This window comes from Pholis gunnellus (genome assembly GCF_910591455.1).
Source record: "Pholis gunnellus genome assembly, chromosome: 16".
Lineage (NCBI taxonomy): Eukaryota > Metazoa > Chordata > Actinopteri > Perciformes > Pholidae > Pholis > Pholis gunnellus.
Genome location: NC_136543.1, coordinates 17247425 through 17265583, shown reverse-complemented (window position 1 = coordinate 17265583; position 18159 = coordinate 17247425). Strand labels below are relative to the sequence as shown.

General features: G+C 44.0%; 1 protein-coding gene across 2 annotated transcripts in view; it reads right to left on the bottom strand.

The window, feature by feature from the left end:
* The window catches only part of LOC306708349 (triple functional domain protein), a 68914-nt gene that overhangs the window by 44359 nt on the left and 6396 nt on the right, over positions 1-18159 (bottom strand). For both annotated transcript variants that reach the window (XM_079176170.1, XM_079176171.1), the window contains exon 2: positions 9645-9695. In XM_079176170.1, coding sequence (XP_079032296.1) covers positions 9645-9695 — 51 coding nt within the window. The remainder of the gene's footprint in view (positions 1-9644; positions 9696-18159) is intronic.

Below are 18159 nucleotides of genomic sequence, written 5' to 3'. Positions count from 1 at the left end.
CTCTATTTTTACATCTCTTTCCTCTCGTTTGTCTCTCGACTTCCCTTAGGGTGCAACAAAAAACAAATTACCGCGATCAACTACATTTCCCACTGCGCTCCTGTGGAGAGCGAGCTTGTAGTTCTTTAAAGATGATGCATGAGACGAGGCTGCAGACAGAGAGCCACACGTGGACCAGACATCGCTCTCTATGGAGAGAGCGGGGGAGTCAACTTAGGCTATAGGGATCATATTTATAGGAAGATAAATACTTGATAATCAGGGTTATGGGTTTCAAACAAATACTATAAATTAGAAGTTCTAAATAGTTTTTCAGCGAAGTACTCCTTATGTATACGATGGTGCCATGTCATTATTATGACAGCACATTATTCCAAAACCCCCAGTGGTCCAAAAATCCTTGAGACCAAAAGCCCATTTCTTTCCAACAGCCCGAAAAACAAGCAAAATACACAGCTAGTGTTACAGAGGTCACAAACTCCCCAACATAAACACTAATTATGAACAATTAATAACTAATATATAACTAATTATGATGCAAAATCACGTGGTGGTCTTGCTTTTCTTACCCTACACCTTACTAATCTCACTCCTCATGCCTAAACCTACCCACCCCAACCAACGAGGGCATCGAGTAACACGAGGCAGAGTGGTGGGTCACGCCTTCGCCGGTGAGATCGGGACGGCCCGACGACGTCACTCTGCAGAATAATTAGCGATGTTCTGGTGTGTATTTTCAGAACAATGGCCGTTTGTTTTTGGGATCCCAGACAAATGGGCTTTTCATCCAATGGGACATGTTTCAGAGTTAAAAATAGAGAATATACCGAGGCAATTAATCAATTAGTCAAACAACGGAGAATTTGCTCTTTTAATGATTTAGTGTTGAAGTCCTTTTCTTTGTCTTGTGTTAATGAACACATTTGAGATTTGGCGTTTGTTTTCTTTAACCATTCTATAGACTAAATAAAAGAGAGAAAATAAGGAGATTTATTGATAATGAAAATGATCATCTAAACTTCTTCATGCACTCATTTGTGTGTATATATATATGTGTTTCTATTCTTTTACAACAGACTGCTATATTTCTGTCTATAGTCCTGTCGATTGCACCGCATGTTGGCAGCTTGTTTTGTATCGTGTGTGTAACCGTTCAATGTCTTGTTTTTGTACCTTGCACCTGATATGAAGTCTGAATGTTTGCTTCACTGCCGCTGTATATTGCGTCACGCATTCTTTTTGTTTTGCACCACAGACCAAGAGAAAGACGCTGTCGTTAGTAGTAATGTCCGTTGTGTTCGGCTTAATTCTAGAGAGGTGTGCATACATCTGCACACAAACAGACAAGTAAGCATCTTTTCCCCCCATGGAGGTTTTTCATCTTCTAAAGCAAAGACCATCTTTGATGTTTCCCACAAACTTGTTGTCTGATTGGCTGCATGCCAGCAGGAAAATGAAAAAGGTCAATAAAAGACCTGATGTGATGTTGACACGATGACAAGCAGACAACCACTAAGTGTGTGTGTGTGTGTGTGTGTGTGTGTTTAGACGGAGCACACAGTGAGTGTTTTGTAGCTCTGTGTGAATTCACTACCGTACAGTCAGATTTAACGGTCACAAGATTAAGGTCTGCGCAGATACACTACGTCTTTGTGTAAACACCACAAAACAGATGCACACTTTAAACCCACGAAACCTTCCCCTCCCTCCTTTCTTTTGCAAATTAAAACCTTAATGTTCCTTCATTAACTGCAATTTCAGTTAGTGATCTCCTCCATCTTCCAAAATGTCTTTCGACAAGCTCCAGAAAAGTGCAAATAAACTCGTTGCGGTCAGCAAAATGCATTCTGAACAGCTAATGCAACTGTTAGTGAAACTGTTATCGGTGCCTCTTTCATCCCGTGTGATTGACTGTTGATGCATAATCGCCTCTCTACACCGGATCACTTGCTATAATCGCCTCATGATTACATGGCTCATTGACTGTATCCCTGACACATTTTCTGCTTTGAATGGCAGTGTATCTGGAGACATCCAACCTATTCTCACACCAATGCGTCCAATAACAACGATTGGTCAGTTAAGCTTCAAACTACGACGCTCTTTGAACCTCTTTAACGTCAGTTCGGTGCGTCTCAGTGACGGCGTGTTTTCAGTGTTTTCGCATACAAACACTAACTGTCAGGCGCAGAGGAGCACTGGGTGAGAACGGGTTGAAATATCTCAAATTTGACGTATTTCTATGAATAGCCTGACGCGTACAGTACACCCTCCTGTAACTGTGTTGAAGTACTTTTTGGGGGTGGATTTTCATCCTCTGCCAAACACAAAAGGTAAGTTTAACCACACAGACACATCACTTCCCTGTGCTTGATGCGGTGCGCTGGAAAAGAAAAGAAAAAAAAAGTGGCACAGCAGCTAAATATAGAGCGGCCGGGTCACACACGCTGGAGAAGGTTTGTCTTCTGGATGAATGATGAGCGAACAAAAAGAGCAAAGAAGCGCACAAGGAAAAGAGAAACTACAAAAATGTGAGATAATGAGTCGAGTCATCTCGTCGTAACTAGGCTGAGGAAAAAAAGAAGAGCGAGAGAGAGAGAGAGAGAGGAAGAGGCAGTCAGAGAGAGGAAAACGATGTCAGAGGAGAAAGGGTGGGAAATGACAGGTAATGATACTCGTCCCAATCTCTTCCCTTCCCGCCTTCTTTTCCTTTCTTGTGCTTCTCCATCTTTATTTTCAGCATTGTTTTCTTTTCATTTAAAACAATATGAAGAAATAAAGACGAGTAAAATGTACTTCCTGTCAATGGAGGGATGAGGAGGATGAGTAGAAAACGGAGAGGACGGTTTTGATAACGGATTGAGTGGTGAAGTCATTTTTGAGTGTTAGTGACTTGTAACAGTCCAAAAATATTTCATTTACTATCAAATAAAACAGAAAAGGAGGCGAATCTTCTTTGTGACACATATACATGTCATTGTGTATGTTGCACATGTTTGCAGTAGAACTTTCCATCGAGCTCAAAAGATGGCGGGATACTTCACAGAGACTTTTCCATTCAGGTTCATCCGGTTCGTTGTTGACGGGTTAGTCGAACTTTTCACCGCACGGTAGAACAACTCAGTTTGCTTCACCATCGTCACTGATGCAACAACTATCAAAAATGGAATCATTTCGTGGTGCACGTTTTTCTGTCCCTATTTTTTATACGTTAAAAAGTAAACGGCTACCTTGCAGCCCTTACGTCGAACCCTGCATGTAAGACACTGGAACCAGAGAAGAAGTTAAACTCACCTCCTGTAGATGCAGGAGGTGAGGAAGAGTATAAAAAAGCAGAGGAGGGTGATGACATCATGGTAGATCTACTTACACACCCACCACTCGCAGCGTTGTATGTACCTGTCAACTGGATGAGGGCGGAGCCTGTCTGGGCGTTCCGCCACTTGTGATTGGTTGCCCAGCAAGCCATGCCCGATGATTCTTCCACAAATTTGACCAAAAAAAAAAGAAATTGCTGCGGCTTTCTTTGGCGTTGACATAGTCCTGCTGCTACCAGCAGCTAATGACCCGGTCCTCTGTGGGCAGAGTCGCAGCTGCTGAGGCTGATCCACAGATTCCTGAGGGCAGATATTCCAAACCCGGCAGACAACCAAAAACCGCCCATTCTGGTGCGTTGTCTATGCGCCCACACGTGGAAAAGCTGGTGCAAACATTTTTCCGAGCAGGAACGCGGCTATCTGTGTGGATTCAGAGTCGGTGTGAACCCCCCCCCCACGCGGCATTAGGTGAGCCGCTAATCTGCCCGTCTTTTAGAAAAGGCAGGTTCCTGGAGGTAATCCTCGATGTGTAGGAGGGGCAATCATTAGAATATGCCTGCGCTGCATTTGTGCACCCTGGGAAGCTGCTTAGCTTCAGGTGGGAGACTTGAGATTGATGAGGAGAACCCCTGACAGTGCAGGAGAGGCTTACACACAACATCAAATACACGTCACAGTCTTTTCCTTCCTCTGCTGCCGGTCCAGTGCAGCCAGTCAGTGACCAACAGTAGCTGATGATGGTTGTACCGGGCAGCGTACACATCTGTGTGTGTGTCTATGCATGTCAATGTTCCATAGTTTACCCCCAGAATACATCATAAAGGTTTAAAGTGCAGCATGCGTGAATATAGTTATAATTGCTCATAATGTTTTCAGCTCATTATGTAGAAGTCACAGGTGTATTTACTTATTATCTTCCAGTTATTTAATGTCATTATTAAGAGATAATAAGCAGTTTTAGGGGCCACTTTTTTGTTGTTTTTGGGCTGTAATTCTGAGAGAACAATTTCTGATGTTGTGAAAGATTATTATGATTTTGCTTAGTCCCTCTGCTTACTTAATAAGAGGCTAGAGCTGCGGTAAATATTTGATTAATTGATAAGTCATCAACAAAAACAAAAAAAGTAACTATATTTTGACAATCAATTAAACATTTTAGTAACTTTTCAGGCAAAAAAAACTCATTCAGTGGTTCCAGGTTCTGAAATGTGAGGATTTCCTGCTTTTATATGATTCGTATCGCTGTAAACTGGATAGCAGAAAACCATAAACGGTGTTTTTACTCTAGATCTGGGTACAAAAAGGATCTAACGTTTTATACTTGGCGCTGCATTGAAATCTGCTTTGAACCGTGTGATGCTAGTTATGTATGTTGTTGTTTATTACTGTTATAATGTAATCTCTCTATATGTTGTTATTGCTTTTATTGTTTCCGTTTTTACCATGTAAAGTGCTTTTGAATACCTTTTAAAGCGCTATACAAATAAAATTATTATTATTATTATTATGAATACCTTAAAAGTATCGATTGCTGATACCTACACCCACCCAACAGTCATGAAGGTAACTGTGGGAAACACAAGAATATGTAATTTCACGACATTCCTCATTTTGCTCATAATCAATAAGCCATTAGGGTTATTATTACCTTATCCGTGACGTCTTAATTCAGAGAAACCGAAGAATTCACTCTCCAGAAGGTGAGGTGAACTGTATTTTCCAGGAAGATCATCGATCCCATACAACAAAAAACGCACCATTAACTAGATTAACCTTTCGAATCGAACGTCCGTCCCAGTGTGTCCTGGGTCACTGGTCCCGTGTGAAGTGGGTGGCGGTGAAACTGCACCCCTCAGTGAGAAAGGGCAAAGAGGGAAATGCCACAAATATCCATCAATCCTTCTCCGTATGGAAACTACTACAGCGCGGTCAGTTCATCGTTCAGGTCAGGACTGTAAACTGGGACGTGTGTATCAGAATATGTCAACACTCAGCACGCACACACCTCAGAGGTTTGAGACTCGCCGGGGCCTCCGAGAGGTCAACTGGGCGTTAGGCCGGCTCGTACAACAAAGCAGTTTACTCAACAACAACCACTACAAGACTCCCCCAGAGAGACTGTGACAAATACCTCGGGGAGGGGTTGGAGTGTGTGTGTGTCTGCTTCAAAAGAAAAAAAAAGACAGACAGAATGCAACAGCTGCCTGGACCGGGACAGATGGGACGGGTGGTACGGTCAGTCAGTGGAGGGAGGGGGGGGGAAAGTTGCCGACATACCGTGAAAAAGACAAATCTGATTTAGGAGCAGTTACATGCAGGCGAAATCTCATAATGGCTCCGCAGCAGCTGACGTGGACGCTGTCGGTTCTGAACCAGCTGTTACGGGGTCAAGAGAAACCCACACCGGACACATGTGGGAGCATCCCTGCATAATTGTGGACTTCCCACATTCACCGCGTGCCAGAAATTCCTTGCTTGGAGGGGGGGATTCCTTAAAGCTGAGGGAGTGGACAGGAATTGGGGCGTCCATGACCTGGACCTCTTGACTTAAATCCTGATCACTTGGTTATAAAGAAATATATAAATAGATGCTGGTTTGGTTGCATGCTTTTTCATTGTGGGAAACATTAAATGTAATTAACTAGATTTTCATATTGATTTCACAACATTTTATTCATGCTTTGTTTTTCCCGTGGTCTAACAGTTGTTTCTGAGTCACTGCCCTCCCTATAATTACAGCCCTGTGAGCGACATCACTATGCACTATATGGTCAAAATGAAACTTGAGCACCGTCATGCGCTTCGAGATAGATTCATGATGTGAAAATCTGAAAATGGCCCAAAGGGCAGCAGTCAACGGACGGTCTGCTGAGCTTACGTTTCTGATGTACACCTGTCGAGTTTTCTTTCTTTCTTTCTTTCTTTCTTTCTTTCTTTCGTTTACTTTCAAGCTAGCTAGCGTTAGCTTGATGATATGGTGAAAACCGTGGCCTCTGTCTGACTTTTTAATGTCCCAGACTGGTTTTAGAATAAGAACCCTGTACAGCGGTCTTAAATATGCACATTATGGCTACAAAGAGTAAAATAAGTATAATAAAGAAAAATGTAAGACCAGACCCGTTGTTTCATTCTAACTAAACACCTTTCAACGTAACAATAGAAAGAGGTTTTTAGCATAATAACCTCTTGGATAATGAGTTTGTCTGTATAAACTTCCCCAAAATCAAAAAGGGATAGATCTGCTAACTTACGCCTACACTCACTACCCCACAAAATAAAATGAAGTGCTCCTTGGACTTGGAGTAATGCTGGTTGCTACTTTAAGTCCTGAGTTAGTGAGCAGGACAAGCTAAACGATGTGGCTCATGCTACAGCAGATAAACATACCGTTTCTATTCCCTATTCCTAAATAAACCACCTAAACTCTTTAAATGCTGAGAATGGCTCTTCGTGCAGCTCTAGCCTAGTTATGGTTACTCCGCCTTGATTGGACAATCACAGCCGCCCCGGGGGGGGAGCATTTAGCAAAACTGTCAATTACTGCTAAACTGGATGTGTTTTACAAGAACCAAAGAAACGCAGTGCTACTGTCTGCAGATGTGTCTGGGAGTAGATGTGGAGCACATTTGTTTTCCAGTCATTAAAGACTTTTCCGACACCCTAGAGGCAACATAAAGCCAGCCAAATAAAACGTTGACAGATACCCTGTCTTCCTCTTGTCCCGGTAAAGCAGCTCCGATTGGCTGCCGGCACATGAAGGTGTTGCCTTACTGCTGAAACAAAAAGGGGCTGATCTGATTGGCTGTGGCGATCGAGACACAGCTGTGCTACTAAACAATGCACCTACTGTGGGTACAGCTGGCACGGGCTATGCCACTGTATACACACAAACAAGCTGGTAACTAGTTAACAAGGAACAACACGTTATTATGGCCTGTTGTTACATCTGACGATTGAGCAATATGCATCCATATTTTTAACATTTTCCCATTTTTTTTAATAAAAAGTTTAACAGATTGTATATTTGCCTGACACGTGAACGTTTATTTTTCTCTTTAATGGTCTCTTGATCATCTTTTATTAGTTAACATAAGACAGAGTCACTGGGGCATGAAAGCCTGCGCTGCATAATGAGACACTAAAACGCTCTAAGCGGCAGTTTAAGGCCGTTTAGAGTCATATTTGACAGGCTGGGGCCTCTAAACTTACGAGTAAAATCTTCCTCGACACCACTGGAATGACTCCTCCGGCCAGCCGTCTGGTGCGATCCAACAGAAACAGCGTGGACTAAAGGGGGCAATTTTATTTAGAAGAGATATTTGTGAAGGACAGATTTCATGCTGCGTTGAAAGCGGGGTATCATTATCTAGAAGCTCAGCGTGAGCGATTCAACAGCACAGCCTGTTTGTTTCCAGTCCACTCCCCTCAGACTCTCCACGTCCTCCCCCATTTTCCCCATTCTGTCCCCAAATCTGAGTTTTGGCCTGGGTGAAAAAAGAAAAGAAAGAGCGCACCATCTTTCCTTTACCTCCGCCTTTCTGTTCTCTCCATCCGTCCAGACCTCTAATAGCAGGGTAGGCTAACCGAGCGACAAACAGGCCAGGGTTACCCCAGCGACCCGAACACAGCAGGGGAGGAGTGGAAAGGGAGGGAGGAGGGAGGGAGGAAAGAAAGACAGAGCGAGAGAGAGAAAAGACGGCTTGTTATCGGAGCCAAGAGTTCATTTGTCCGGGTCTTTTAATGCCACATGATGTCATTCTGGCAAACCGTGACGAGACGGAGAAAAGGCCTCGTTTGCAACACTACGGTTTATATTTAAAAGTCCGATATGACCGTGATAGAAACAGGAAAACAGACACTTTTTAGTGTTGTAAAATACTTCCACGCTTCTTTCTGTTACCAGCTGAGATTCAGTGCGACACACAGTATGTCGTACACTGTCGGGTTGTTTTCAGCTGTTGACTCCTGCTGCAGTTCACTGTCAACAACAAGCCCCCCTTTTTCTGCTTCAGCTATCTCAATCGGCACAGACACGCCATCTGGAGGAGACTACGAAATGAAACGGCAGCTTGTAGAATGAGATCGATTCCTGAAGATTCACACTAGCGGTTCATTTGGACCAAACTACCAAGGAGACAGAAGTGCACAAGTCCTCCTTGGAAAGCACTCTTCAGCACATCTGTCAAGGTCCAAAGGCATTAACATTATTACATAACAGCACTGCTGCCCCCCCCCCCCTTGCAACCCACTTCTCAGCCGCCCAGTCAGACCAGTGGCTGAGGAGGCCAGGCCAACAGATGGACAGGCTTTATCTCCCATCACCCCCTCCTTTCTAAACCAGGAAGTGATCACTGGCAAGCACCAGGAAGCTTAAGAAAAACACTGCCGTGACAGTGTTGCACGGACAGACCGAACAGTAGCGATGAAGCAAAGTATTGTCGAGATGTAATTGCATTCGTGTTTTTTTCCATCGCCTTTTTCTGCAGGCGCTAGAGCCGTCTCCATCGCGGGCCCCCGGGCACCAGAGCAACCTGCCAACTCACTGCCCTCCTTTAGATCGAGGGTTTGAGGGTTGTGATTTTCTAAGCCCGACGCTGCCGAGACTTTCAGACCAAAGCAACTGAAAGTCAATCATTTTGCATGTCTCCTTTTCAGACTAGAAAGCCGAGTCCATAAAATATTAAAACGTCCCACTGACGCACAGGAGAGTAATAATCTTAAATATGAAAGTGGCCACGTCTCCTCAAAATGTCACATCAGAGGGAAGCAACATCGAGGAGCGGATATCATCCATCTTGTATGCGGGAACGAACCATCATAACATCCTTTTTTGACTTGGTCAATACGGTGACTGAGAAGAAAGGTCAATTTAGGATGAGGGAATAATCATTAATGGAGGAGACAGCAGAAGCAACAGGAGGTATCAAATCTACAACCAAATAATAAGTCAAGAGGGCTGGAAAAGACAGAGAAAGAAAGCGACAGACATCGTCCATCTCAACTCATCATGGAGAGCCTGCTGGAGAGACGCAGCGACAGATGTGCTAGACACAGGTAACCAATCACAGGCTGGGAAACATGGTATGTGATGGTGGGGGGGATGGAAGGATGGAGACGGGGAGGGGGAGTCAGGGAGATGTGAGAAATTACAGTGACAATGACCTGTCTTTGTCACTGAACACTGAAATATTAATGTGTGTGTGTGTGTGTGTGTGTGTGAGACTACATATTAAACCAACTCCTTGTCCACCATCTCCACAAAAACTGACGTGATGAGGATGGAAAATAAACTGCAAAATGTTGAATCACTGTTTGTGTTTGCTTTACCTGCGATCTGACTCGATACGTCTCCTTTTGGCTCTTTAGGGAGGGAGCCATCTGTAGGGACACACACAAAAACAAGATTTTATTACCAACATAGAAATAGAGCAGATTTAGCAAAGATCAACAATAAAGAGGAGGATTCAAAGGAATATACAACAAACCAATGATGACATGTTGTGAAATAGGTTCCATTACAATCCTCTACACTTTATGGATCATTGTGCCAGAAAAGGGTATTTTATATCTCGATTACTCAACACTATTCCCGCTACTTTGCTGACACATCCAAAGCCAAGTTCCCAAAAATGGTCAAAATGCCACGACAACAGCAAACTAGGAGCAAACTTGGAGTCTGCAGCCATACTGGCAGCTCAGTGCGGCTGCACTGTGGTGCTTTGAGCTAAATGCTAATCAGCATGCTAACATGTTATTGTTGAGCAGGTTCATCATGAGCTCTATTTTAGTTTGGGGACACGTAAGTAAGTAGAATCCGTTGTTTTGGGGCGAAAATGACAAATGCCTGAAATACTTTGGCAACAACATAGCTGTATATCAGTGTGAACGCTTCGCTTCCCTGTTAACAGCTGATGCTGCGCGTGTTGAGTTGAGGTGCGTTCAGGTGCATTAGAAAGATCAGAATTTCTTGTTTTCAGTGATACCAAGCATGTTATTGTATTACTGATGAGAACATGTTCCCGGATCTTTTGAACACAACTCGCTTGTATATTTACTAAAGGCTGAATTTGCACAACTTTATTGTTAAAATACTATATCATGCAACATCTTCTATCGGGAATTGTGTAACTACACCTCAGGGGTTGACCCGGTACTGAGTCTGTCTGGCAAGCAGAGCGAAGGCTGACGGGAATATTGTTAGTTTCGCAAGTATCAGTTTCGCTGATCACAAACCAAAGAATTGGAAGAATAAAAATTGTAGTGATGGTACGAGATAAAAAGTCTGCGGATCATCAAAGTCCTTATTGTTCATTTCGTGGCAATCCATCGAATGGTTGTTGAAGTGTCTCTCTCCAAACCACAAACAAACACACAGTGTCACGTTGACATTGCTATCAGTGCTATTGTGGCTTAAAAAAAAAAAACAAGTCTGTACAGACTGTCAGAAATCTGCTGCGCTGCTTTACAGCAAACAGGGAAGCTGGTGCTGTTTGTGCCGGAGGGCCCTCATAGGTGTTTACTTGCATTATATAAGGTTGATGGAAAGCTTGTTCAGTAGTATCCACATCGTGTTAGTCACAAGAAACACTGAGCATAAAATCATCTCCATCCATAGTTATTATACCAACGGACCACCGATCTGTTCCCAAGACCAACACCGGACCGGTGCACGCACGAAGTCCTCTTCTCATCCCCCTACATCTCATGACCGAGGCCCACCGGTTGCTTAGCCGGTTACAACAATCGGCCCATTGATGCAGCCTATAGCTGGATGTGTGAGAGGAGCTGCTGCTGTGACTGAGAGGAAGACATGGTCCGTGTCATGTGCCGTCAACATGTAAACAACGCTCAGCTGGCTGACTCAGTGACACACGCTCCCTCTGTTCTGACTCAGGCTCGACTCCTTCCCGTTTTAACCTCACGGGCTTTCAGGCGGAGAGAAGCCGGTGGTCGCACCGAACATAGGATCTCTGCCGTCACGTATTTAACAATACGGAGACCTATACTAAATGCAGTATACAGTACATGCAGTGTGTGGTGCGCTAAATGCTGTGCAAGTTGTTTTGATCTTGTGATAAGGGAATACGTGCTTACTTTGGGGAAACTGACTTAAAAACAGATTTCAGCTGTTTCCTTCCTCTACATACAAAACAGACTTCTATACGCCCAAAGTGCACTAAAGCAAGAGGAACACGTAAACACACACTAACACAGAGCCTCAGTTGTGACGAGGTTAGCATCCTCTTATACAAGCAAATCAAATCAAGAGTGTTACCGCTCACTTTTCTGAGTGCAATCATCTGTGTTGATGCCCCGTTGTTACAGTCCTCCAGCGTTAATACAGAACCCTGATAATTTGCCAGTAATTGTTGGAGGAGTTGGAGTGAAAAAGAATTACTTGAGTCACATTAACAAGTCTTAATTCAGGCAACATTGAAACCTGTTCCTTAGTTGTCAGTTGACGGTGGTATTAGTTGTATCTCGCTCACATGTTTGCACTTGCAAACAGACGGGGCAGTGATTTAACTTATTTCACGTTCACGTCATAATAGATTTATCGATGGGAAGTTTTCCCACGTCTGGTGTGGCGGCAGGATTTGTTGTATGGGATGTGAGTCGCGGTTGCAGGTTTTATGACTTCAAGAATCTCCGGCTCCCTCCGTCGACCAATCACAGCGCTTTATTCCCACGGTGCACTCCTGTACTGTCCCGTTTAGAAATCCTCGAACATTCAGTAGACGGAGATCTCCGATTGTCTGGTATCGCTAGTGAACGACATCCAGTGCTGAACGTGACATACGAGTGGGAAACCTTTCATTAAAGTTACTCCGATATGACATAAACGCGACAATGTGGCTGCTACACACTAGAAATAGAGGGACTGACCATTAACTCGAGGGTCCGAGTTAAGAGGAAGTATCTGCCTTCCTGAAAACTTAACCGTAGCGTCTTATGTAACAGGCTAAGACCTTTCTCTTCAGGGAGAAAAAGAGGACCAATACCCCGCTATCATATTAAATCACCCTACGGTTTTATTTTCTCATCTAAATCCGTCTTTATGATATAATAGTTCTTTCTGTGACAACGGGTCCCCTTACTTAGTGGCTGCTAAAGTAAACTCTCCTAATAGACCGCTATGTTTTAGCAATATTTAGCTGGTGGCCGTTTCCATTAATGAACATATAGCAGCACACACACAACTACACATGAGCAAACTTGCTGGCAACAACGCCACAGGGGCTCGTGTTCATAAGCAAAAAGCTCTCACACACACACTCACACACACGCACACGCACACACACACACAATAACATGGCACGGGAAGAGAAGCACAAAGATCTCAGAGGAATGTTTCTCTAAAGATGTGAACCTGGGACAACTTAACAGAGAATGAATGGGATGAAGGGGAAAAGGGAAGGCGAGAGAAAGACCAAACACACACATACTTCACATATTTGCAATGCCAAAGATGTCCACTTAAGCCGCAGCGTGCAACAATGTAATACCAGACTACAGTAGCGGTGGCCCGCATCTTATCGCAAGCTAAACAAAAAGGAGTTCTAGCCGAACCAGAAGTCAAACACACGTGGACAAAAAGGACATAACACACATTGTGTGTGTGTGTATAAAAAGACAGATTGACAGCTATGAACCAAGGCTTTTCCTCTGAGATTTGGCCCATTGAAGCAGTGTTAATCCAACAACAACAACACAAACACACACACACACACACACACACACACACACACACACACACACACACAACCACAGTAGGTTAAGCCAACCGCTGAAACGTCAGCCAAGCTATTTGGACAAAGTTAAAGAGATCGGATACACATCTAACGGCCGTTGAGGAAATGAAAAAGCAAACAAATGCAACGGTCCCGATCCCGTAAAACATCCAAACTCCCGTCTCTCCGAAACATGTAAACGCTCTCAGATACAGTAAACTCACGTAGACCTCAGCTCTGTTGAACACTGGCTGTACTGTATCTGCAGACAGCTCCGTCTTGTCCCGACACACACACCACTTCTGTCTCTGAGCCCACGTTAACACGAGACCACCCTTTCTGTGGGCCTCCTGCCTTTCCCTTCTCGGCAGGCCCACTCATCGTTTGACTCACGCACAAATAGGAAAGACCCCCCTTTCATTTAAAACATACCTATTGTGTGGCTCACACCGACTTCAATGGGGCGGCGAGGCGCAACAACAATGAGCAATACCCTGCTGTCAAATGCGTCTTGGAGAGTGGAGTGGCAGCGAGTGCTGTAGGGGGTTTAGCTAACATTTAAATGTCAAAGGGCCACAGACAACACATTTAACAATACAGTACCGAAGAGACGACTCATCTCGGGATTCTTGTTGAAGGGCACCGAGCTGCAAGTGGCGAGATACCGATAGAGAGAGGGAAACTTGGAGGATATATTAATATATATGATGTCAACTTATGGAACTGATGATCAAAATAGTGAGGGGACCATATTTTTAAAAGCCGGGACCCATAAGTCAATATTATTATTAGGGATCCCCCACGAAACCCGGTTCTAAATGGGAACCAGATCTAAATGAGTAGAAACCAGGAGTATTGACAAGGTCCGGGGTTAACGGTTCTGCGTGAGGTCTAGTGAGTCTAGCAAAGTTTTGGAACTTTATGTATTGCTGCTTAAGAAAGACTATTTGTTTCCATAAAAGAAAAATGAAAGCAATGTTGATTATTTTCCTTATTAATTGTCTGGTTTCCTCACAAAATAATCAAAAAGAACCGATAAGAGCACTAGCACGATACCCATCCCTGTTTATCATAGGGGTGCTATCGTACAATGCTATCTGGCCGTCTTGATGTGATCTTTTAAATGGGCGTCTCCACCGTGCGTCACAGGAAATAGTACTCGTGCAGTGTGTGCGGAACGCAGCATTACTTTACGAAAGAAGAAGTGACCTCCTGGAGCTAGAAATCTGACTTTCACTTCCGCATGACAAACTTAAGCGTCAGTGTGCAAACCGGGACGTCTGGTCACCGTAAGGACACGCTAAACTTCAGGGGATAATAAAAGTGTTTGGTGTATTTGATATATTGGAGATAACCTCTTAGTCAAACAAGGTGATCGGTACGGGGACGTCGGCGGTGCTCCTTTCTTTGCTCGTTCAGCCACGATGGTCAGCAGTCATCTGCCAAGTTACTTGCTTACATACCTGCTTTTTAACCAAACGTTTGTGTCGACGACAAGCAGCAGTGATGGTATTGTTCACATATTTGCACCAACCCGATATGCTGGATCCTGATTTGCTGATACTCCTATTAAATGTAACAGATCCGGTATCAGCCAGATGTGATTACAAAATGTGCCTTCTAGTTAAATTGAGTCAGTCGGTATTCATTTCGACCTTAAAACCAGCTTCCTGTTTGGTTCAACGGTCACAGAGCTCGTTCGTGTAACCCTGAAGAGATTCATTACAGTGAACTAGCTCGCTAGCTCTTCTTCATTCCTGGCGAAGTTGAAACCTTAAATACTTCCCTACCTGTGCACCCAAGTCTATGATAGATAATACATTAGAATTGTTTAATTCATTAGATCAGCACTCTTAAGGACCTGATGCACAAGACTGACATGTTTCCAACCCTGTTTTCTGCTCTCCCAGGTACATAAGAGCCCTCATTGGATTCTGTAGCAATGATGAAAAAGCCCGGTTCTGCCCTCCAGATCAGGACTTAAGGAAACTGCTTTAAAAGCTCTCTTCAGGGACCTCAACGGTGCACAGCCTTTGCTTTTAAAAAAAGGACACAAAAGGCCACCGACTGTGATGTTTACAGTGGATCAATGTCTCTCGGTTACCGGCCCTTAGCGGGAGGGAAAACAAGGGGGGTGAAAGGCAGCCGGAGGAAGAAGAGAGCGAAAGAGAAAGTGAGCGAGATGGGGAGGGCAACAGTGAGATAGCAGTTTTAAATGCACCGGAGACACAAAGAAAAAGAGTACAATGGTCTTTCAGGACTTGTCCTAGTTTGGTTCTCTCTCTCTCTCTCTCTCTCTCTCTCTCTCTCTCTCTCTCTCTCTCTCTCTCGCTTTCTACTCTCTAAATAGGAGCACAGACCAGTCTTGTAAATCTTTCACACTGATCCAAATCAAGCTGATTCAATTCTTTTACTGACCTCTTTCATTAGCCAGTAGGAACACAGCTTGGCACATATCTACACGTCTCCTCTCTTCATTATCTTTACAAGCTCTCTCTCTCTCACACCTGCACTGAATAGACTTCCTTATTTCCCTCTAAACAGGACAATAAAATCATTCACTCACTCCAGGGCTTATTGTTTTATGCTCCGCTAACAAGAATGCATAAAGAAAATGGTTATCTGCGTATACGTGATTTCACGGTCACTTGCAACCTGCGCACCGATCCCCCCCCCCCCCCCCCCCCCCCCGCAACCTACCTCCTGTCTTCTCCTCCTTCTCTCCATTTTCCTCTTCACTTCCCCCTCGACTCTTTTCCCTCTCTCGTTCCAGCTTGTTTCAAGGAGACGTCGGCAAAAATGTTCCCCGAGCTTGCACCAATTAGTTATCACGGCGGAGAAATTACCGAACGGGAGAGCGGCGGATGAGAGGGAAAAGTGGGACAAGCTCCTTTTTATAAACACACAGAGAGGCGAGAGGTTTGTGTGTGTGTGTGTGTGTGTGTGTGTGTGTGTGTGTGTGTGTGTGTGTGTGTGTGTGTGTGTGTGTGTGTGTGTGTGTGTGTGAGAGAGAGAGTGTGTGTTGTTTCATGTGTTTCAGTGAACATCTGACAAACACCCTAATTCTTCATTTTCCTGGTTAACTGAACAGACTGTAGTTGACATTGTTATATTGTACTTTTCAATAACTCTTACGCAACATCACAAAATAGTACTACAGCACTCAACACTTCCCCCTCTCATTACCTACTCTGACTGTAAACACATTGCCCTGATTTGTAAGTATCGTGATTGAGGTAAAACTTTTTAATGCAGCATACGATCGACCCTTCAACTCAACGGACCACAGCAGGACCACAGACACAGATCGTCTCCATTAGCTCCTATCAGCTGACCTTTGGTCTTATCAGGGCGGAAACCTGTGCGTCTGTCTGTGTGAGCGGTAAAGCCTCACTGATAGCACCTGGTCTGGCTTCTTGAGCCCACTGGAAATAAAACATCTACTAACATCTGGCTTTTGTCTTCGGTGAGAAGGTTACGTTCATTATTCATTCCCGGGACAGAAGACTCCGCAGTGGTTTTGGTCGGCTGCAGCTTCGATCGGCAGTGACGGAAACCGGGGTGGAATGCAATGCTATTGCGTGTTGAAGTGAATATAGAATACATAAAATCAGCCGGCATTTGAACAATTTATTTATGTACAAAACACACAATTTATTTCCACTGTTCCAACTGTCCCCAAACTCTCATTTGAGAGTGACCACCGTCACACTTTCACGGATTACTAAACTCTACCTCATACTACAAACCTCTTTACGTGCACTCATTTTGGCAGGAAAAGGGTATTAGTAAAGACATAGTATAGGTCCTAGCCCAGGCTTGTTTGGTTTACATAACATGCTCCTAAAACACAGAAAGCAGTCTTTACGAAGTATATTTCTTTTCTGGATTACAACACTGCTTTATCCTAAAATGTACACATGGCCTGAAAGTTGGATAAAGGCTGCCATTTAGGTTTGAAGTTTGTTATCTTTGTCCTTTAAGAATTCAGCTACAGTCAAGAGATGGCTAGCATAGATTAGCATAAAGACGGGAAGTGGAGAAACAGCTAGCCTAGCTGTGTCCAAAGGTACCAAAATCACCATCTCATCCGTATAAAAATAACTTTTACAAAAGGGTTTGGTTTTACGGCCATCAAATAGTCCACAAATAATAAAAACACAACTTTTTGCATTTGATTTCTTTTTTTGATTTTGTGACTTTATTAGGGTCAAGAGGAGCTAAATTAGCCACTTCCCCGCGTTGCCAGTCTTTACACTAGGCGGGCTTCATCCTACCAGAGAAGTAACTATACTGGCTGAGGAGACAGAGCGCGGCGCCCACGGAAGATCGGCGGTTCGCTCAAACGTTTTGTAGGAAAAAAAAACGAGTTTATATTCCGTAAAGCAAGGTATCAACAAAACGTTTTGGTACTGGTAAATGTTGTGTGTGTCTGTTTTATGTAACCATATGCACCGAGGCGCCACATTCCCACCTTCCTCTCTCTCTACCACACACACACACACACAGTAATCCCAGAGAATAAACACCAGATTAGATTAGGTCAGCATGTGTAATCCAATGAACTCTCATTTCTAACCTGCCCTGATGTCGTTGGAGCCGACAACATCACACCATCACTCAAACAGGGCCAGGTACTGCTGTGAGTGAGTGAGTGAGTGAAAATCTGACTATGAGTGAAGTGAATGTCCTTCCCTCTGAAACACAAGCCGGTGCTTTTTGTTCTGGTTTCGGGTTGTGTTACTGTGGTACGCCGTAGAGTTCACGCTGACGTCAGACATGCTTTGGGCTACAAACAAACTCCAGCGCTGCCGTTTACTTCATGGCTTCTGGTGGATTTGCTCACCGTGTTCTGATTGAATAATTGTACTGTTTAGTCTACCCAGAGATTTGCGGGGGGACCATTTCTTCCGCGGACCCCCAACATGTGAGCCCAAAAACTTTGAATTTGTATCAGTTATTTCTCCCCTTTGCATCAATATCTGTAGATATTCCTGGTCGATTCTCCCTTCTTTTTTTTTGCGAACGACTGCTTCCTGGTCTGCGTCCGAGGTGGGTTCATCACATTTTAAGACCTCATAAAGACTACCTCGTTTAATCTCTACCCGACT